This window comes from Symphalangus syndactylus, chromosome 10 (assembly GCF_028878055.3).
Source record: "Symphalangus syndactylus isolate Jambi chromosome 10, NHGRI_mSymSyn1-v2.1_pri, whole genome shotgun sequence".
NCBI classification, from domain to species: domain Eukaryota; kingdom Metazoa; phylum Chordata; class Mammalia; order Primates; family Hylobatidae; genus Symphalangus; species Symphalangus syndactylus.
The window spans coordinates 40304366-40328019 of NC_072432.2; the positions used below are offsets into that span (position 1 = coordinate 40304366).

At 37.5% G+C, this 23654-nt stretch overlaps 1 protein-coding gene across 1 annotated transcript in view; it reads left to right on the forward strand.

Annotated features, from left to right (window-relative positions):
* STPG2 (sperm tail PG-rich repeat containing 2) overlaps nucleotides 1-23654 on the forward strand; it is a 473086-nt gene that overhangs the window by 154206 nt on the left and 295226 nt on the right. Inside the window, exons 8-9 of the mRNA XM_063611010.1 lie at nucleotides 3380-3539; nucleotides 12257-12417. Coding sequence (XP_063467080.1) covers nucleotides 3380-3539; nucleotides 12257-12417 — 321 coding nt within the window. The remainder of the gene's footprint in view (nucleotides 1-3379; nucleotides 3540-12256; nucleotides 12418-23654) is intronic.

A 23654-nucleotide genomic window follows, 5' to 3' on the forward strand; every position in this document is an offset into this window, starting at 1 on the left:
AATACGTATTTATCTTTTGGAAAGATTTCAGTGTTTCATATATTCAAAAATAAAAATAAATCAGTAAGAATGGGAAAAGTTAAAAACTAAACTGAAAACAAATGGAAACAAATGAGCAGTTTTATTTCCAATGAATGCCATTAACTACACTGAAGGGAAAAAAAGAAGTAATAATCCAGGTAACCATAGTATTTGACTATATCAGTCTTCGATGGGAGCTGGAATTGGAGGGTGAGTGCGTAGTGAATGTAAGGATTGGAAACAGGGCGGGTGCGGTGGCTCATGCCTGTAATCCCAAGACTTTGGGAGGCTGAGGTGGGTGGGTTACTTTAGGTCAGCAGTTTGAGACGAGCCTGGCCAACATGGCAAAATCCAGTCTCTACTAAAAATACAAAAATTAGCTGGGCATTGTGGCATGCGCTTATAATTCCAGCTACTCAGGAGGCTGAGGCACGAGAATCCTCTGAACCCAAGAGGTGGAGGTTCCAGTGAGTTGAGATTGCGCCTGTGTGATGGAATGAGACTCTGTCTCAGAAAAAAAAAAGAATTGGAAACAAATTCTTAATTATTTTTAGTAGGTTGGTTTATTGGGATGGTATGGGTAAAGCAATTATAAAACTATCTTAGATATATCACAAGTTTGAGCAAAAAAGTTGATATCCTGAGGTGTGGTTTTCATTGTTAAGGAAGGTGCATACAAATATGGATTGGAGGAGGTGAAAGAGGACCTTGTGGGATGGATTTGAATTGAAGGCTTATGTGAACTCATGATTTTTAATATATATTTATATGTATGAATATATGCATATATATGTGCACATGTAAATGTATATATGTTCACGTGTCTATGTATGAGTGTATATATGTATGTGTGTGTTTCTCCCTCTCATTTTCTGTGAATGTGTGTATGTCCTAGCTCTGTCTGCTAAATGAACTAAGAAGCAAAGATACCCCAGTAGCAAGGGACACATCTAGTGCCCAGATCTTGGTCTTTAATTCTATTCCTACTGAAAGAAAAAGGATTCCTCGGAGAAATAACTGATTCCAGGGTAGGTGGAAGAGGAAAGTGTAACATTTTATGTCAGAAAGTAAGTTCTAAACGAAATAATGATGACAGCATATCACAGGGACATAGGAAACAACATGAAGGGTCCCCCACCGGCTCAGTAATGAATTATAAATCATTAACATTGGCATTCATGAGTCAATATAGATAACAAATAGATAACTAAGTACAGTTGACCTCTGAACAATGTAGAGATTAGGGATGCCAACCCTCCAAGCATTTGAAAATCTGCATATGACTCTTGACTCCTCCCAAACTTAGCTACAAATTGGCTATTGTTAACCAGAAGCCTTACCAATAACATAGTCAAGTAACACATATTTTGTATGTTATATGTGTTATGTACTGTATACCTACAATAAAGTAAGCTAGAAAAAAGGAAATGTTATTAAAAAACCACAAGGAAGAGAAAATATATTTACTATTTATTAAATGGAAGTAAATTACTATAAAGCTCTTGTCATTACATTCAATAGACTAGGAGGAGGAAGAAGAAGAGGAAGGGTTGGTCTTTCTATCTCAAGGGTGGCAGAGACTGAAGAAAATTTGTATATAAGTGGAACCACATTGTTCAAACCCGTGTTGTTCAAGGGTCGACTATAGATAGATAAGTAGATACCTAATGAAATAAATAATTGAAGGAGCAGGGAGAGCACTTGCTTACAGTAGAATGCTAAGTACTTATTATAAATATAGAGGCAGTGTTGAATTTGATCAAAATTAAAATTACCAGTGAAGATCAGCAGACATCATATCTCCAGATATGATATCCTGGGAAAGCCACACGTCACCTACCTAGTAGTAAGTCCAGAAATGTATAACCTGGATATAATTATGAGGAAATATCAGGTAAACCTCAAGTAAGTAAGGTTCTATTATACAAAAGGGTGATTCTCCCAAAATGTTAAAATCACAAAACACAAAGGAAGGCTGTAGAAATGTTCCTACATTAAAGGACATAAAAGAGACGTGATGACTAAAGCAATATGTGACTCTAAACTAGATTATGTACTGAAGGGGAAAAATGCAATAGAGGCCTTATTAGATCAGCTGACAAATTTGGAATATGAATCCTAGATTACATGAAAGCATTAGATCATTGATACATTTACTGAAGTTGATAACTGTACTGTGGATATGTAAGAAAATAACTGCATTTTTTTTGTAAATACATACTGAAGTATTTGTGGGTGAAGAGCCATGACATATGTAACTTTCAAAATCTGTGTGTGTGTGTGTGTGTGTGTGTGTGTATGTAGAGTAAGAGAGACAGAGAGAGGAAGAGAAGGACAAACAGACAAAACAGAGATAGAGTTGGCAAAGGAAAAAGGCAAATGAGGTAATATGATAATAGAGGAATCTGGGTAAAGGTTATACACATATTTTCTGTATTATTTTTATTCATGCATCTTCTCTGTAAATTTGAAATTATTTTCAAATGAAAATTTAAAAAGATTATACAATGCTAGCTCACACCTGTAATCCCAGCACTTTGGGAAGCTGAGATGGGCAGATCACAAGGTCAGGAGATCGAGACCATCCTGGCTAACACGGTGAAACCCCGTTTCTACTAAAAATACAAAAAAATATCTGGGCATGGTGGCGGGTGCCTGTAGTCCCAGCTACGTGGGAGGGTGAGGCAGGAAAATGGTGTGAACCCGGGAGGTGCAGCTTGCAGTGAGCCAAGATCGTGCCACTGCACTCCAGCCTGGGCAACAGAGCAAGACTCTGTCTCAAAAAAAAAAAAAAGAAAAAAGAAAAAAAAGATTACACAGTGCTATATCTCGTGAGTTTATAAAACATTTTATATATATAATGTTAATAAGTTTAAAAGTTAAACTGAATTGATAAACCACTGAATCTAAGATTTTCTTTGAGATATCTAATGATATTTTTGAGTTAATTTAATATACATGTCAAGGAACTTTTTCAATAAATATAATTTGATCACATAAAATAAAGTGTTAGATCATATAGTTTTTTATTTATATTAACTGGTAGAATATTTTAAGTATGATCATTATCCCTACACTATCATCTAGAGTCTCATGTTGAGATTATTTTCTTCTAAAAGTCTGTCTGCCTTAGTAAGGCACATAATACATTACTATATTAGTATACAGGTGGTTTAACTAAAAGCTATGTATTTTATGTTTTGATGGGTATAAGATCTTAATTCATCTACATTTTCTTCACTCCATTAAGAAATAAATTAACTCCAGATGTTATATTACTCAAAAGGCAGCTTTTAACTCATGAAGTATCAAAATGTACTATAGTTTCTTATTGGCATATTTTCCTGTTCTTCACTAGAGATTTTTACCTATGAAATCAATCACGCCGGCTCCTGGCACATATAATGAACCTCGAACTGCTCTCAAGTCCTTGAAGAAAACATCAGGACTGAAAAATATTCCATTTGGTCAAAGTGCTGTTCGATTCACACAAGACATCAGGACAGAGGAAATGCCAGGTTAGCAATTTATCTGTATATGTCTACTCTTTGGCTTTATAAACTAACTTAATGTTCTTAACAAGATGGATACACCAGAGAGTATGTTTTCTTTTTTATCCTATGGTTGGTGTCATTTTAAGTCAACATTTTTTAAAGCATTCACTATACATTAAACACAGATAAATCAAAATAATATACAGTTTTAGTAAGATTTCAGTTTAACATTCTGCACATCCTAATTATAATTTTCTATTGTTTTTCTTTATTTGGTAAATTTTCTGATTTTTTTCTTGGCAGATGAACAACATAATATAACAACTATGTGGTCACCATTAGTAATATAATTTATGATGTTCAGTTTTGTTAAACTTTTTTATTTCCGAGGTTTCCAATCATGTATTCTGGTATTCTCAGTGGATATTTTAGTGTTCAGAGCTAAGAATATAGAACCAAAATAAATTATAAAATTGCTGACACACAGTTCTGGGCATCTATTGCTGTTCAACAATCTTAGTGGCTTAAAACAACAGGCTTTTCTATTATATCTCATTATTTTGTGGGATGGCTAGAAGGCAAGGCTCAGATGAGTCTGTTATTCAAAGGATGTACTTAGCTCCAGCATGGCTGCCTCAGGGCAGCCTGACATTTAACATGGTGACCCAGGGTTCCATGAGACCTGACCAGATGCTGCAAGATTTTTTATGACCCAGCCATAGAACTCCCAGGATATCACGTCTTCTGCATTCTATTAGTTAATTAAGTCACTCAGGGTAGCACATATTGATTGGAAGGACATGAAACTTTATCTCTCAGTGAGAAGAGTAGCAAAGAATTGATGGCCAATTTTAATCTACTATATGATCAATTCCCTGGCTACAAAAATATTTACATTGTTCCTACATACACCTACTCCTTCTCAAGGACCCAAAAGTTTCATGTAATTATGTAATAATTTCAAAGTCCAGGATCATTTTTAAAAAAATTTTTGAGGCATGATCTCTCTCTCTCTGTCATCCAGGCTGGAGTGCCGTGGCATGATCATAGTTCACTGCAGTCTCCAACTCCTGGCTGAAAGGATCCTCCTGCTTCAGCCTTCGAGTAGCTGGGACTACAGGTGCATGCTACAATGCCTGGCTATTTTAAAAAAATTTTGGCCGGGCATGGTGGCTCACACCTTTAATCCCATAACTTGGGGAGGCTGAGGTGGGTGGATCATGAGGTCAGGGGATCGAGACCATCCTGGCCAACATGGTGAAACTCCATCTATACTAAAATACAAAAAATTAGTCGGGCGTAGTGGCACGCATCTGTAGTCCCAGCTATTGGGGAGGCTGAGGCAGGGGAATTGCTTGAACCTGGGAGGCGGAGGTTGCAGTGAGCCGAGATCGCGCCACTGCACCCCAGCCTGGCAATAGAGCAAGACTCCGTCTCAAAAAAAAAAAAAAATTGTGGAAATGAGGCCTCGTTTTGTTGCCCAGGCTGGTCTTTAACTCCTAGCCTTAAATGATCTTTCCACCTCGGCTCTCAAAGTATTGGGATTGCAAGCATAAGCCATAACTCCCAGCCCCGGGTCTTGTCATCTAAGTCAGGTATAAGTGCAGATGAGGATTCTTGTGTGTGGGTCTTAAGATACAGCTCCTTCTCTATAAGCAGAGCTGTGAACCAAAGAAAGGGTTGTTTCATCCACCATACAGTGGTGGGAGAGATATAGGATAATCAGATCAGACACTTCTGTTCAAGAAGAGGGAAAACTGGAGGGAAAACTGGAGGCCCACAACAGTCACAGTACCATAGCAATTCTGAAAATCAGCTGAGCACATGTTAGCATTTCCTTGATGAGGATCCAGTAAGGCTCTCTGGGGGGAATGATTTTCTGTGGTTCTTGGTTCTGCTGTGAGTCATCCTTTTTCTCTATGAAATAGGCTGTGTTTGCCGCTGTAGCTTTCTCAGCCTACTTCTATCAGCTTCTTTTCCTTTTTACTCTCATTGTCCCTTTTATCCCAAGATGATATGATTCTTATAAAACCTTTGAGTTTCTTATTGTTTTAATTTATAATCAAATCCACTAGACAAAAACCACAGTTACATTTTCTTAGAAAAACTTTTTAAAATCACCTGTGAGGCTGTTGCATGTTTTGTGTCACCTTTGTCTATTTTGTATCACCTTTGAGGCTATTATGTTTTTAACACCCTTAAGTTGTTAGGGCACCATTGTCTAAGTGAAAAGGGCCCAGGATAAAGACCTTAAGATTCTTAAGGCCCCATTTTGAGAGGTTCTATGAGGGATTACCATAAATATTTCTAAAGGTCTTACAGCCAAATCCTGCTTTACATCTTTTCCTTTAAGCCACTTCTTACTTTGAGAGATTTTTGTTATCTGGATAGACTGGGGATGAAAAACAGTTTATTTTCAAATCTAGGAAGTTCTAGTTCCTTTTTATTTCCTATACATTCTCTTTGAAAAGTTAACACTGTATTACTTTTTATTTATTTATTTTTAACTTTTATTTTAAGTTCAGGGGCACATGTGTGGGATTGTCATACAGGTAAATTTGTGTCATGGGGGTTTCTTGTACAGACTATTTCATCACCGGATATTAATCCTAGTACCCATTAGTTATTTTTCCTGATTCTCTCCCTCCTCCTACCCTCCACCATTGGTAGGCCTCATTGTCTGTGGTTCCTCTCTATGTGTCCATGTGTTCTCATTATTTTGCTCGCACTTATAAGTGCAAACATGTGGTATTTGGTTTTATGTTTCTGTGTTACTTTGCTAAGGATAATGGCCTGTAGCTCCATCCGTGTTTCTGCAAAGGACTTGATCTCATTATTTTTTATTGCTGCATAGTATTTCATGGTGTATATGTACCACATTTTCTTTATCCAATCTACCATTGATAGGCATTTAGGCTGATTCCATGCCTTTGCTGTTGTGAATAGTGTCTCAATGAACATACACATGCATGTGTCTTTGTAATAGAACAGTTTATATTCTTTTGGGTATATACCCAGTAATGGAATTGCTGGGTCAAATGGTAGTTCTAGAAAACTGAACACTTTATAAACTCTTTTTCTTCTATCTATCTATACCTTCTCACACATGGATGAAAGGAACTATTGGCACTTTGAAATTCAGCCTGGAAATTTCCTTAGTTAGAATCCAGCAGTTCATTAGGTATTTTCTTCATTACCTCAAGTATTAGTGTTGCTTCTGCCATTGCATAATACCAGTTATCATTTCTCCATCCTCTAATAACATTTTCCTCACTGTCTTTCAAGTCATCACCAACAGTCTCCTCAAGGCATTTATTCTAACTCATCAGGTTGCTCTAGTTTCTGACCGATTGCCTGATTCCAAAGTCACTGCCACAGATTTTAGAGTTTGGTTATAGTAATACACTTGGTATAATTGTTTGCTACTCATTCCATGGAGAGATTGAGTCTCACTCTTCTCCCCTTCAGTCTTGACTAGCCCTGGTGCTTTCTTGACCAATGCATGGAGTGGAAGTGATATTCTAGCACTTCTCAGATAAAACCATATGCTTTACAGATCGATCTGGGCCTCTTGAAACAGTTGGTCTTGGAGCCCTGAGCCTCTATGTTGAAGTATGACTACTTTAAGAATGCCATTTGAGGCTAGCTCAGTAGTATTTATCATTGTAAACATGAAATAATCAAAAGGGTCAGAACTCAGTTTAAGAGAGTTTATTCAAGTGCAAAGGCTAGAATAGCTATTCAAGTAACACAGACTCCAAAGGAATGGGGTCAGTGCTCCAAAGGTGAAAAGGTCTTGCTCTTACAGTCAGAAAATAAAGAAATTTAATAGGATTATAACATTTTTTTAAAAAGCTGGCTTATGAGTTATAGCAATTTGATTAGTTATAGCAGTTTAGCTATAGCTGTTTTCCTTTTCCAATTTAAAAGAGTACATTTAATATTCCATCTTAGACAATGTGATAGTCATGAGATCTTTGTGTCAGAGAAGTAAAAGAGAAGTTAAGCTATAATGAAGATCACTAGTGGAGAGGCAAGGGGTCTTCTCTGGCACTTTTTAGTCTTTTATAGTATTTTAGAAAACAATGTGGATAAAGAAAAGGTGAATCTATAATCAGAGGAACAAAAGTTACAGCTGCCTGTCATGTGATTCAGGTTGCATAAGCACAATCCTTTAAGGCTCAAAATAATTTAAAGTTCCAATAGCTTTGATTTTGAGTTGCTTATTTATATATCATGAATCTGAAATTCAAATTATTTCTAAATATTAACTTGAGTGGCCCAGTTACTCTAAGATTGGGTCTTACTGTCAGTTTGATGGTCTAGTATATTACAAATAAAATATTATACATTCTTCAAAGTTAGTTTATTTATAAAGGGCAAGTTAAATTAAGAGTGACCTCTAAAATGTAATCTAGAATCTTACATATTTTAAGGATTAGTAAGAGTGGCCATCATGGAAATTTGATTTCTTTTCATGTAATTGTTAGAGTAAAGAATTGTACTTGTAAAGTGGTCATAGAGCAGATTTGACCACCTAATGTGGAGCTCCAAAATGTTTGCAAGTTACTGTCATAAGGCACCCCTAAACCTTTTAACTCTCCTATAGTAGATCTGATCTGGGGTTCCTGAGCATTTCTATACTTAATGACTCTAAGATATACATAAGAAAGTTCTAATGTGAGTGAACCATATGATCAGAATGGCTTTGCAAGTCAGATTAAGGTAGTACCTGAGATGTGTATGTCTGAGGTCCCTAGCCCTGAGGATGCTATATTAAGTACTTATGCTCACCTGCAAAGTGCTATGTTATGCTCTTGAGCCAGAAGGGAGATAGATTTGACATAGTTACTTGTTGTTTATATATCTTAAGTGGTGGCTCAAATATTTTTCATTATACTTTGTGTTTATCTTTTTCCTAAACATTACCACTGGAAGAATGTTGAACAGCAGAAGGAATAATATACATTAGCACTTAGGTTTTCTGAGAGTTGGCACAACAGAATTTTCATAGATATTTTTAGGGAATAGACTAGAACTGGAATATTTGAAAAATTGGGAAGAGTTTGTTTACAGTTAGAGAGGAATCTTATATGTGTCAGAAGTATGAAGGATATTTCTATGCAGAAAGATTTAATCACTTTTAGATCTGGAATGAACCAAAGTAACATCTAACCTAGTACTGCCCAGTGACACTCTTTTGTCAATTGTTTCTTGCCTATGATGAGAAAAGAGATTCTATCAGAACATAAATCATCACAACCCTCTCTTCATTCAGAAGGACTAGTTACAAAATGCTTAGTGAAATAGTCAATTTACATTTAGTTGTAAACCCCTTATCTTGTAGATTGTTCTTGGACAAACACTGATCTAATCGATTCCTATTATTTTTAGATGAGGAACTTGAAGCCCAGAAAAACAAATGAGATTTAAGTGAAGTTTCATATCTATTTAGTGGCAGGACTAATTTAGTAGAATGCAGATAACATGAGTACAACCAAGTTAAGTGTTCTTTAAGTATATCATATTGAGTCTGATGGATATTGCTGCTCACTAGAATTGATTTTTTAAACAACATACTCAAATATTTGTTTCAAGTATTTGACTGTCTTGATAAAAACTTTTCAACAGCATAGAAAGTTGTATTATTTTGAATGAAAAATATATGAACCTAAATTCACTCAGAACTACCACTGTGGAAAATATTCCAGGTTATGAATATGCACAGAAAAATAAAAGACAAAAATTAAAATAACTTTTGTGACAGGGAGGTCAAATGATAGGATATATTAATTTTTTTGTCAAATTTATTTTATTGCTGCTGTATTATTTGAAAACTTTTTAGTGTTGATTTATTTATTTCTGCTCTATTGAGGTATACCTTATAGATAATAAATATTATTCATTTAAATGTACAATTTGATGAGTTTTGGTAGATGTATGTAGTCAGGCAATCACAATTACAGTAATGTTTTGGAACACTTTAATCATTCCTAAAAAGTTTCTTCATGTTCCTTTGCAGTTAATCTGTATTCCCATTTCTGGCCCTAGGAACTGTTTCTGCTGCTATGATTTTATCTTTTCTAAATTTACATATAAATGGAATTATACATTATTCAAGCTTTTGAGTCTGCCTTTTTTTACTTATGACATTCTAGAGAAACATTTATATTGTTGTGTTTGTCTTTCTTTTTTATTGCTGAGTAGTATGTCATGGTTTGGGTGTAGCACATTTTCTTTACTTATTCATCAGCTGATGGACATTGGGTTCTTTTCATTTCTTTTGGGAAAATAACTAGAAATAGAATTTCTGGTCATATGGCAAGTGTATTAGCCCATGGTCATGCTGCTGGTAAAGATGTACCCAAGACTGGGCAATTTACAAAAGAAAGAGGTTTAATGGACTTACAGTTCCACATGGCTGGGGATGCCTCACAATCTTGGTGGAAGATGAAGGGCACATCTCACATGGCAGCAGACAAGAGAAGGGAGCTTGTGCAGGGAAACTCCTGTTTTTAAAACCATCAGATCTTGTGAGACTTACTCACTATCATGAGAACAACACGGGAAAGACCCATCCCCATGATTCAGTTACCTCCCACCAGGTTCCTCCCAAGACACATAAGAATTGTGGGAGCTACAGTTCAAGATGAAATTTGGGTGGGGAGAGAGCCAAACCATATCATTCTACCCCAGGCCCCTCCCAAATCTCATGTCCTCACATTTCTAAACAAATCATTCCTTCCCAACAGTCCCCAAAAGTCTTAACTCATTCAGCATTAATTCAGAAGTCCACAGTTCAAAGTATCATCTGAGACAAGGTAAGTCCCTTCCACCTATGAGCCTGTAAAATCAAAAGCAAGTTAGTTACTTCCTAGATACAATGGGGGTACAGGCCTTGGGTAAACACACCCATTCCAAGTGGGAGAAATTGACTGAAACAAAGGGGCTACAGGCCCCATGCAAGTCTGAAATCCAGTTGGGCAGTCAAATCTTAAAGCTCCAAAATAATCTCCTTTGACTCGATGTCTCATATTCAGGTCATGCTGATGCAAGAGGTAAGTTCCCATAGTCTTGGGCATCTCCATCTCTGAGGCTTTGCAGAATACAGCCTCCCTCCCGGCTGCTTTCATGGGCTGGTGTTTTGTCTGTAGCTTTCCCAGGCACATGGTGCAAGCTGTCAGTGGATCTACAATTCTGGGGCTTGGAATACGGTGGCTCTCTTCTCATAGCTCCACTAGGTGGTGCCCCAAAAGGGACTCTGTGTGGTGTCTCTAACTGCACATTTTCCTTCTGCAATGCCCTAGCAGAGGTTCTCCATAAAGGCCCCATCCCTGCAGCAAACTTCTGCCTGAACATCCAGGAATTTCCATATGTAGCTGCCAAGGCTTGGGGCTTGCACCCTCTGAAGCCATGGCCTGAGCTCTACGTTGGCTCCTTTCAGCAATGGCTGGAGTGGCTGGGATGCAGGGCACCAAGTCCTTAGGATGCACATAGCACCAGGACCCTGGGCCTGGCCCACAAAATCACTTTTTCCTCCTAGGTCTCCAGGCCTGTGATGGGAGGGGCTGCCATGAAGACCTCTGACATGCCTGGAGATATTTTCCCCATTGTCTTGGGGATTAACATTCAACTCCTCATTACTTATGCAAATTTCTGCAGCCAGCTTGACTTTCTCCTCAGAAAATGGGTTTTTGTTTTTCTATCACATTGTCAAATTTTGTGAACTTTTATGCTCTGCTTTCCTTATAAAACTGAATGCCTTTAACAGCACCCAAGTCACCTCTTGAATGCTTTGCTGCTTGGAAATTTCTTCTGCCAGATACCCTAAATCATGTCTCTCCAGTTCAAAGTTCCACAAATCTCTAAGACAGGGGCAAAATGCCACCAGTCTGTTTGCCAAAACATAACAAAAGAACATAACAAAACTCACCTTTGCTCCAGTTCCCAACAAGTTCCTCATCTCCATCTGAGGCCACCTCAGCCTGGACTTTATTGTGCATATCACTATCAGCATTTTGGTCAAAGCCATTCAACAAGTCTCTAAGAAGTTCCAAACTTTCCCACATTTTTCTGTCTTCTTCTGAGATCTCTAAACTGTTCCAACCCATGCCTGTTACCCAGTTCCAAAGTCACTTCAACATTTTCGGGTATCTATAGCAGTGCCCAACTTTACTGGTACCAATTTACTGTATTAGTCTGTTTTCATTCTGCTGAAAAAGACATACCCAAGACTGGGCAATTTGCAAAAGAGAGGTTTAATGGACTTATGGTTCCGCATGGTTGAGAAGGCCTCACAATCATGGCAGAAGGTGAAAGGCATGTCTCACATGGCAGCAGACAAGAGAAGAGAGGTTGTACAGGGAAACTCCTGTTTTTAAAACCATCAGATCTTGTGATACTTATTCACTATCAAAAGAACAGCATGGGAAAGATCCACCACCATGATTCGATTACCTCCCACTGGGTTCCTCCCATGACAGTTCCTCCCATGGAATTGTGGGAATTACAATTCAAGCTGAGATTTGGGTGGGGACACAGCAAAACCATATCAGCAAGTATATGTTAGCTGTATAAAAATTTAACTAAATTTTAAAATGCGACTATGCCATTTTACATTTATGCCAGAAATACGTGAGGATTTTTTATTTAGAAAAAACCCTTAATTAAAAATTACTCAGTTCAAAAGGTGCATATAAAAGCATGCTTATTCTTATATATGATACTTTTAATAATTTTAGGTCCTGGATTTTATAATGTCTTGAACAATACTATAATTGCCAGTGTTAGAAATATGTGCTCAAAGAAACAGAAGAAAAGTGCATTTGGTTCTTCTGTTCCTCGGACTTTCTTCTGGGTTCAGAAAGAAGCTTGTGCTAACCCTGGACCTGCTGATTATCAGGTAATACATTCATACCAAAATAATATTCTTTATGTTGAATATCAAGCTCTTAGAGTTCTCTTGAAATTACATGTTATAATTAATAGAAAAGGATGTACAATAGTTATTATAACCATGTTCCATATGTTAAGGGAAGTAAGAGAAATATTGAACATATTACATAATAGAGAAATGGCAGAAATAAAAATCACAAATTGAATTTCTAGAGATGAAAAATATAGCGTTTGAAAAAATATGCTCTGTGGATTTGTTCATGGGAAGGTGATCAGAATGGTGAAGGCATGTAAGTTTAAACCATGTAGCACAAAGAACATTTGAAAAAAATGAAGATGCTTAATATAGAGAAGTAAAGACTTAGGGAGAATAAACCAGACAATTCATTTTAAAGTGGAAAGCTTTCTAATATGGAGAAAGTTCTGTGTGACATACGGGATTCTATTTTTTTAAATTACGATTTTATTTTATTTTGTTTATTTTTTTCATTATACTTTAAGTTCAAGGGTACGTGTGCAGAACGTGCAGGTTTGTTACATAGGTATACGTGTTCCATGTTGGTTTCCTGCACCCATCAACTCATCATTTACATTAGGTATTTCTCCTAATGTTATCCCTCCCCCAGCCCGCCACCCCATGACAGGCTGCAGTGTATGATGTTCCCTGCCCTGTGTCCAAGTGTTCTCATTGTTTAATTCCCACCTATGAGTGAGAACGTGCAATGTTTGGTTTTCTGTCCTTGTGTTAGTTTGCTGAGAATGATGGTTTTCAGCTTCATATCCCTATAAAGGACATGAACTCATCCTTTTTTTATGGCTGCATAGTATTCCATGGTGTATATGTGCCACATTTTCTTAATCCAGTCTATCATTGATGGACATTTGGATTGGTTCCAAGTCTTTGCTATTGTGAATAGTGCTGCAATAAACATACGTGTGCATGTGTCTTTATAGTAGCATGATTTATAATCCCTTGGGTATATACCCAATAATGGGATTGCTGGGTCAAATGGTATTTCTAGTTCTAGATCCTTGAGGAATTGCCACACTGTCTTCCACAATGATTAACTAATTTACACTCCCACCAACAGTGTAAAAGCGTTCCTATTTCTCCACATCCTCTCCAGCATCTGCTGTTTTCTGATTTAATGATTGCCATTCTAACTGGTGTGAGATGGTATCTCATTGTGTTTTTGATTTGCATTTCTCTGATGACCAGTGATGATGAGGAATTTTTGTGTCTGTTGGCTGCATAACTGTCTTCTTTTGAGAAGTGTCTGTTCATATCCTTTGCCCACTTTTTGATGGGGTTGTTTTTTTCTTGTAAATTTGTTTAGGTTCTTTGTAGATTCTGATTATTAGCCCTTTGTCAGATGGGTAGATTGCAAAAATTTTCTCCCATTCTGTAGGTTGCCTGTTCACTCTGATGATAGTTTCTTTTGCCGTGCAGAAGCTCTTTAGTGTAATTAGATCCCATTTGTCAATTTTGGCTTTTGTTGCCGTTGCTTTTGGTGTTTTAGATATGAAGTCGTTGCCCATGCCTATGTCCTGAATGGTATTGCCTAGGTTATCTTCTAGGGATTTTATGGTTTTAGGTCTAACATTTAAGCCTTTAATCCATCTTGAATTAATTTTTGTATAAGGTGTAAGGAAGGGATCCAGTTTCAGCTTTCTACATATGACTAGCCAGTTTTCCCAATATCATTTATTAAATAGGGACTCCTTTCCCCATTTCTTGTTTTTGTCAGGTTTGTCAAAGGTCAGATGGTTGTAGATGTGTGGTATTATTTCTGAGGACTCTGTTCTGTTCCATTGGTCTATATTTCTGTTTTCGTACCAGTACCACGCTGTTTTGGTTACTCCAGCCTTGTAGTATAGTTTGAAGTCAGGTAGCGTGATGCCTCCAGCTTTGTTCTTTTGGCTTAGGATTGTCTTGGCAATGCGGGCTCTTTTTCGGTTCCATATGAACTTTAGTTTTTTCCAATTCTGTGAAGAAAGTCATTGGTAGTTTGATGGGGATGTCATTGAATCTATAAATTACCTTGGTCAATATGGCCATTTTCACGATATTGATTCTTCCTACCCAATAGCATGGAATGTTCTTCCATTCGTTTGTGTTCTCTTTTATTTTGTTGAGCAGTGGTTTGTAGTTCTCCTTGAAGAGGTCCTTCACATCCCTGTAAGTTGGATTCCTAGGTATTTTATTCTCTTTGAAGCAATTGTGAATGGGAGTTCACTCATGATTTGGCTCTCTGTTTCTCTGTTATTGGTGTGTAAGAATGCTTGTGATTTTTGCACATTGATTTTGTATCCTGAGACTTTGCTGAAGTTGCTTATCAGCTTAAGATTTTGGGCTGAGATGCTGGGGTTTTCTAAATATACAGTCATGTCATCTGAAAACAGGGACAATTTGACTTCCTGCTTTCCTAATTGAATACCCTTTGTTTGTTTCTCCTGCCTGATTTCCCTGGCCAGAACTTCCAACACTATGTTGAATAGGAGTGGTGAGAGAAGGCATCCCTGTCTTGTGCCAGTTTTCAAAGGGAATGCTTCCAGTTTTTGCCCATTCAGTATGATACTGGCTGTGGGTTTGTCATAAGTAGGTCTTATTATTTTGAGATACGTGCCATGAATACCTAGTTTATTGAGAGTTTTTAACATGAATATTGTGGGATCTGGCCAGCAGCCCACAATGCAACGGGGCTGTCTCTTTGTTCCCAGGTGGATTGGCAGGTCGAGAAATAAAAGACACACACAAAATAGTGAAAGCTGGGTCCGGGGGGTCACTGCCTTTTGGTCCTGCGATGCTGCCAATGCACTCGATATGCCAGCATTTGTTATTAAGTTTAGTGAGGGCAGGGGTAGGTTAGTGAGAGATTTAGGGTCGTTTGATTATGAGGTGAGATGGTCACATGGGGATGAAGTAATTCTTTAACATAACATCTGTGCAGAAGTACAGTATAAAGAAATAAGAATTTAAGATATAATGTGTGCATCAGCAATTCCTAACAGAGCCTTAAAACAGAAACACAGTCTTTCCATAACCTATGATTAGCACGATATTAATCAGCAGTAACAGTTGCAGTAAAAGCTGGTTACAAACAATCCATAGAAACAGGACCTGAAACTAAACAACTGGTTAGACCAGAACTTCTCAGAAGGGAGTATGTCTTAACCCTAAAAAGGCCTAGAAGAGCCGTGGCAAGATGAGGGCGTTTATAACCCTATCTTATCCATATGAACAGGTGCCCTTCACGCGTCCGTTTATAGGCTCTCCACAAGGGTCACATTCCATTCCCAGAGCTATGAACATCTGCTTTTCTGGGACAGGAATCTTGGTGATATGAAACCTCTCTGACTGCACATCCGTTCATAGGCTCTCTGCAGGGGGAAGCACATCACATGCTGTTGGCTCACTCTGGCAGCCCAACCTGGCATTGTCTTTACACAATCCTGCATGCAATTTTGTATTTACAATAATCAGGAGCATTTCATCTTTTATTCCATAGCAATAGTTTCAGGGGGTCTCCCTACACATGAAGGCTGTTGAATTTTGTCGAAGGCCTTTTCTTCATCTGTTGAGATAATCATGTGGTTTTTGTCATTGGTTCTGTTTATGTGATGGATTACGTTTACTGATTTGCATATGTTGAACCAGGCTTGCATCTCAGGGATGAAGCCAACTTGATCTTGGTGGATAAGCTTTTTGATGTGCTGCCGGATTTGGTTTGCCAGTATTTTATTGAGGATTTTCGCACTGATGTTCATCAGGGATATTGGTCTAAAATTCTCTTTTTTTGTTGTGTCTCTGCCAGGCTTTGGTATCAGGATGATGCTGGCCTCATAAAATGAGTTAGGAAGGATTCCCTCTTTTTCTATTGATTGGAAGTTTTAGAAGGAATGGTACCATCTCCTCTTTTTACCTCTGGTAGAATTCGGCTGTGAATCCATCTTGTCCTGGAAATTTTTTGGTTGGTAGGCCATTAATTATTGCCTCAATTTCAGAACATGTTATTGGTTGATTCAGCAATTCAAAATTCATGTAGAGGTGTTTATAGTATTCTCTGATGGTAGTTTGTATTTCTGTGGGGTCGGTGGTGATATCCCTTTTATCATTTTTTATTGCATCTATTTGAGTCTTCTCTCTTTTCTTTATTAATCTTGCTAGCAGTCTATCAATTTTGTTGATCTTTACAAAAAACCAGCTCCTGGATTCACTGATTTTTTGAAGGTTTTTTTGTGTCTTTTTCTCCTTCAGTTCTGCTCTGATCTTAGTTATTTCTTGCCTTCTGCTAGCTTTTGAATGTGTTTGCTCTTGCTTCTCTAGTTCTTTTAATTGTGATGTTAGGGTGTTGATTTTAGATCTTTTCTGCTTTCTCTTGTGGGCATTTAGTGCCATAAATTTCCCTCTACACCCTGCTTTAAATGTGTCCCATAGATTCTGGTATGTTGTGTCTTTGTTCTCGTTGGTTTCAAAGAACATCTTTATTTCTGCCTTCATTTCCTTATGTACCCAGTAGTCATTCAGGAGCAGGTTGTTCAGTTTCCATGTAGTTGTGCGGTTTTGAGTGAGTTTCTTAATCCTGAGTTCTAATTTGATTGCACTGTGATCTGAGAGACAGATTTTTTGTGATTTCTGTTCTTTTGCATTTGCTGAGGAGTGTTTTACTTCCAACTATGTGGTCAGTTTTGGAATAGGTGCAGTGTGGTGCTGAGAAGAATGTCTATTCTGTTGATTTGGGGTGGAGAATTCTGTAGATGTCTATTAGGTCTACTTGGCGCAGAGCTGAGTTCAAGTCCTGGATATCCTGGTTAACCTTCTGTCTTGTTGATATGTCTACTATTGACAATGGGGTGTTCAAGTCTCCCATTATTATTGTGTGGGAGTCTAATGTAGGTCTCTAAGGACTTGCTTTATGAATCTGGGTGCTCCCGTATTGGGTGCATATATATTTAGGGTAGTTAGCTCTTTTTGTTGAATTGATCCCTTTACCATTATGTAATGGCTTTCTTTGTCTCTTTTGATCTTTGTTTAAAGTCTGTTTTATCAGAGACTAGGATTTCAATCACTGCTTTTTTTTTTTTTTGCTTTCCATTTGCTTGGTAAATTTTCCTCCATCCTTTTATTTTGAGCCTATGTGTTTCTCTGCATGTGAGATGGATCTCCTGAATGTAGCACACTGGTAGGTCTTGACTCTTTATCCAATTTGCCTGTCTGTGTCTTTTAACTGGGGCATTCAGCCCATTTACATTTAAGGTTACTATTGTTATGTGTGAATTTGATCCTATCATTATGATGTTAGCTGGTTATTTTGCCCATTAGTTGGTGCTGTTTCTTCCTAGCATTGATGGTCTTTACAATTTGGCATGTTATTGCAGTGTCTGGTACTGGTTATTTGTTTCCATGGTTAGTCCTTCCTTCAGGAGCTCTTATAAGGCTCTTGTAATCTCTCAGCATTTGCTTGTCTGTAAAGGATTTTATTTCTCCTTCACTTATGAAGCTTAGTTTGGCTGGATATGAAATTGTGGGTTGAAAATTCTTTTTCAGAATATTGAATATTGTCCCCCAGTCTCTTCTGGCTTGTAGGGTTTCTGCTGAGAGATCTGTTGTTAGTCTGATGGGCTTCCCTTTGTGGGTAACCCAACCTTTCTCTCTGGTTGCCCTTAACATTTTTTCTTCATTTCAACCTTGTTGAATCTGACAATTATGTGTCTTGGGGTTGCTATTCTCAAGAAGTATCTTTGTTGTGTTCTCTGTATTTCCTGAATTTGAACGTTGGCCTGCCTTGCTAAGTTCAGGAAGTTTTCCTGGATAATATCCTGAAGAGTGTTTTCCAGCTTGGTTCCATTCTCTTCATCACTTTCTGGTACACCAATCAGAGGTAGATTTATTCTTTTCACATAGTCCCATATTTCTTAGAGGTTTTGTTTGTTTCTTTTTACTCTTTTTTCTCTAAACTTGTCTTCTCACTTTATTTCATTAATTTGATCTTCAGTCACTGATACCCTTTTGATTGAATCAGCTATTGAAGCTTGTGCATGCATCATGAAGTTCTTGTGCCATGGTTTTCAGCTCTGTCAGGTCATTTAAGGTCTTTTCTACACTGTTTATTCTAGTTAGCCATTCGTCTAGCCTTTTTTCAAGGTTTTTAGCTAGCTTGCTTGTGATGGGCTCAAACATGCTCCTTTAGCTCAGAGAAGCTTATTACTGATTCTTATTACGGATCTTCTGAAGCCTACTTCTGTTAACTGGTGAAAGTCATTCTCCACCCAGCTTTGTTTTGTTGCTGGTGAGGATCTGCAATCCTTTGGAGGAGAAGAGGCACTCTGGTTTTTAGAATTTTCAGATTTTCTGCTCTGGTTTCTCCCCATCTTTGTGGTTTTATCTACCTGTGGTCTTTGATGTTGGTGACCTACAGGTAGGGTTTTGGCGTAGGTGTCCTCTTTGTTGATGTTGATGCTATTCCTTTTTGTTTGTTAGTTTTCCTTTTAACAGTCAGGTCTCTCAGCTGGAGGTCTGTTGGAGTTTGCTGGAGGTCTACTCCAGACCCTCTTTGCCTGGGTATCACCAGCAGAGACTGAGGAATAGCAAATATTGCAGAATAGCAAATATTGCTGCCTTATCCTTTTTCAGGAAGCTTCATCCCAGAGGGGCACCAGCCTGTATAAGGTGTCTGTCAGCCCCTACTGGGAAGTGTCTCCCAGTTCGTCTACATGGGGGTCAGGGCCCCATTTGTGGAGGCAGTCTGTCCGTTCTCAGAGTTCAAATGCCATGCTGGGAGAACCACTGCTCTCTTCAGAGTTGTCAGACAGGGACATTTAAGTCTGCAGAAGCTGTCTGCTGCCTTCTGTTTCACTATGCCCTGCCCACTGAGGTGGAGTCTATAGAGGCAGTAGGCCTTGCTGAGCTGCGGTGGGCTCTGCCCAATTTGAGCTTTGCGGCCGCTTTGTTTACCTACTCAAGCCTCAGCAATGGTGGACACCCCTCCATCTGGCTGGCTGCAGCCTGGCAGGTAGATCTCAGATTTCTGTACTAGCAGTGAGCAAGGCTCTGTGGGTGTGGGACCCATCGAGCCAGGCATGGGGGATAATCTCCTGGTCTGTTGGTTGCTAAGACTATGGGAAAAGCATAGTATTTGGGCTGGAGTGAGCCAATTTTCCAGGTACAGTCTGTCATGGCTTCCCTTGGCTAGGAAAGGGAAATCCCTCAACCTTTTGCACTTCCTGGGTGAGGCAATGCCCTGTCCTGCTTCAGCTTGCACTCCATGGGCTGCACCCACTGTCCAACAAGTCCCAGTGAGATGAACCCGGTACCTCAGTCGGAAATGCAGAAATCACCTGCCTTCTGCCTCAATCACACTGGGAGCTGCAGACCAGAGCTGTTCCTATTCGGCCATCTTGGAATGGCACTACATATGGGATTCTGTCAAGACCAATAGGTGAAAACTGTAGAGATTCATATTTCAATTCAGTACAAGTAATAACTGAATTTTGTGTAGTACAGTTTTAAGATGTATAATGTGATTTTAAGAGAACAACAACAGCAGGAACAATGAAAAGCAAACCAGAAAAAATATGTGTAACAATTTAAAGGTAAGAATTGTTATATAACTGCTTTGAAATCTGTTGCCCTTAATTGCTGATACATGAATTGTTATTTATTTTATTATATATAAAATTTATATTTGTGGGATTAATTCTTATAATTTAGATATTAGTTTTTTCAGGTTTTTAATATTTATTAAAACTTATTTTTCTGAGGGTTTTCTATGTAAGGGTGCCCAAATAAGTTTATATTCCATGTAAACATCTATTTTTATTCTTTTTTATCATTAAGAGACAATTCTCTGTGTGTTTTGTGTTTCTACACACCTTTGCCTGCACCTCCTTTTTAAGGATGATTGTACAGCAAACAGCCTTCAAAGATACAATGTCTCCCTCCTCAGCAAAGGGTGTGCCTACTGCTCATTATAAAAGATCCAGGTTCCCAGAACTCACAGTTTTTCTCCCATTTTGTGTGCTGGTATTTATTTTGCCCCATCTGCCTTGTCCCCAGTAAGACTTTAAGGCAAGGAGGACTGATGCAAGTGTGCTGTTCTCATGCTGTTTGTTATGCCATGAGGAATAAAGTCGTTTGTCTCTGACTCAAGAGTTTGGCATTTTTCTGTGAAACTGTGGCAGGTCACCTTTGTAACTTGAAGTAGGGCAAAATTTCAGACCCATCATAGTCCTTCCTATTCACATATCATTAACTTACAGACATTTTTCTTTTATTATATTTTGTTCCCACAGGTCCCAGTAGTGCATCTGATAGCCTCCTCTAAATAGCTCTCTAGTTTCTGTCAATTTAATTTATTTTTCATTAAATTTAAGAACATTAAGTATAAGAACAACTTTAACATACCTACATGTACTCTAAATTAATTTTTTTAGATTGCTAGTTTTCTAGACTTTCAATCTGATTTTTTGTCATCAACCTTTGATATTTGTCTTTAATTTCTATTGTTCATTTAGTCTAAGTATAATAAATATATGTGTATATATATATTTCAAATACATATATGTGTGTATATATATTTCAAATACATACATATATATGAGACCCTATTTCAAATACATACATATATATACATATGTATGTGTATATATATATGCATATCATATATGTGTGTATATATATACATACATATGTATATATATGTATGTATTTGAAATAGGGTCTCATATATATGTATGTATTTGAAATATATATACACACATATATTTCACATATAGACACATATATACATATATATTCACATATATATACACATATATACACACATATATGTATTTGAAATATATATACACATATATATTTCACGTATACACATATATACATATATATTCACATATACACATATATTCACATATATACATATATATTCACATATACACACATATACACACATATATATAATTATATATACACACATATGTGTATATATACATATGTATATATATGTATGTATGATAGTGATATATATGTATGTATTTGAAATAGGGTCTCACTCTGTTGCCCAGGCTGGAGTGCAATGGTGCAGGTATGGCTCACTGCACCCTTGCCCTCTTGGGTTCAAGTGATCCTCCTGCTTCAGCCTTCTGTGGAGCTGGGACCACAGGCATGGGCCGTTACACCTGGCTATTTTAAAAAAATTTTTCGTAGAGACAAGGTCTCACTTTGTTGCCCAGGATGATCTTGAACTCCTGGCGCAAGTGATCCCCTGCCTCTGCCTCCCAAAGCATTGGGGTTACAGGGGTGAGCCACCATGCCCAGTATATATTTTTAATTGTGGTAAAAAACATAATATTAAATTTATCATCTTAACTATTTTAAGTGCTGATATAAGTATATTTTAAACCCATCATGAAAGTTAATACTTTTTAGAACATTTCTGCTATATTTTGTTTAAAATGTACTAATAGTTCATTATTCTTAGTAACCTGACATTTAGATAAAAATAATTATAGGTTTCTTTTTTTTTGAGATGGAGTGTTGCTCTGTCACCCAGGCTGGAGTGCAATGGTGCGAACTCTGCTCACTGCAACCTCCCCCTCCTGGATTCAAGCAATTCTCCTTCCTCAGCCTCCTGAGTAGCTGGGATTACAGGTGTGCGCCACCATCCCTGGCTAATTTTTGTATTTTTAGTAGAGATGGGGTTTCACCATGTTGGTCAGGCTGATCTCGAACTCCTGACCTCATGATCCACCTGCCTCAGCTTCCCAAAGTGCTGGGATTACAGGTGTGAACCTCCACACCCAGCCAGAATTATAGTATTTATTCTTCACTGTAGATATTGAGAAGCCTAGCACAGTGATTGTTAGCATGATCTCTGGAGTGTTTGAATATACTTTTTTCCTCTGCCATTGATCTTGTGCAAGTTATTTAAACTCTTTGTGCTTAGTAAAATGAAGATCAACTTTTACATACCTAAAAGTATTGTTGCAAGTACTAAGTGAATCAAAAAACACTTTGAATATCTTCTGGCACACAGTAAGGACTCAGTAAATTTGCTATTCTTGTTGATAATTTAAAACTACCTATAGGTATAACTAAGACTCAGTTTATAGAATATTTGACAAAGTCTAAAATCAAGAATGAAATATAAACCCTAAACATGTCTGATTTTTAAAAATTTGGTCTGGTAAACCTTGTGTTTAATTGTAGTATCAATTGATTTATGTTTAATTTGATTATCAACATGTTTGTGTGTATACGTATTACACTGTTTTATGTATTGTATTGGTCCATTTGTTTTGCCACTTAATTTTTTTTAAATTTCGATAGGTTATTGGGGACCAGGTAGTGTTTGGTCACATGATAAATTCTTTAGTGGTGATTTGTGAGATTTGGTGCACCCATCGTCCCAGCAATATACACTGCACCCAATTTGTAGTCTTTTATTCCTCTTCCCCTTCCACCCATTCCCCCTGAGTCTTCAAAGTTCATTGTGTCATTCTTATGCCTTTGCTTCCTCATAGCTTAGGTCCCACATATGAGTGAGAACACAAGATGTTTGGTTTTCCATTCCTGAGTTACTTCGCTAAGAATAATAGTCTCCAGTCTCAACCAGGTTTCTGTGAATGCCATTAATTCATTCCTTTTTATTGCTGAGTAGTATTTCATTGTAGACATGTACCATAGTTTCTTTATCCACTCATTGATTGATGGGCATTTGGGTTGGTTCCACATTTTTACAATTGCAAATTGTAAACATGCATGTGCAAGTATCTTTTTCGTATAATGACTTCTTTTCCTATGGGTAGATAACCAGTAGTGGGATTGCTGGATCAAATGGTAGTTCTACTTTAAGTTTTTAATGAAATCTCGATAATGTTTTCCATAGTGGTTGTACTAGTTTACATTCTGACCATCAGTATAAAAGTGTTCCCTGTTCACTGCATCCACACCAACATCTATTATTTTTTGATTTTTTGATTATGGCTATTCTTGCAGGAGTAAGGTGGTATCACATTGTAGTTTTGATTTGCATTTACCTGATCATTAGTGATGCTGAGCATTTTTTCATATGTTTGTTGGCTATTTGTATATCTTCATTTGAGAATTGTCTATTCATGTCCTTAGCCCACTTTTGGATGGGATTGTTTGTTTTCTTGCTAATTTGGTTGAGTTTGTTGTAGATTCTGGATATTAGTCCTTTGTCAGATGTATAGATTATGATGATTTTCTCCCACTCCATGGGT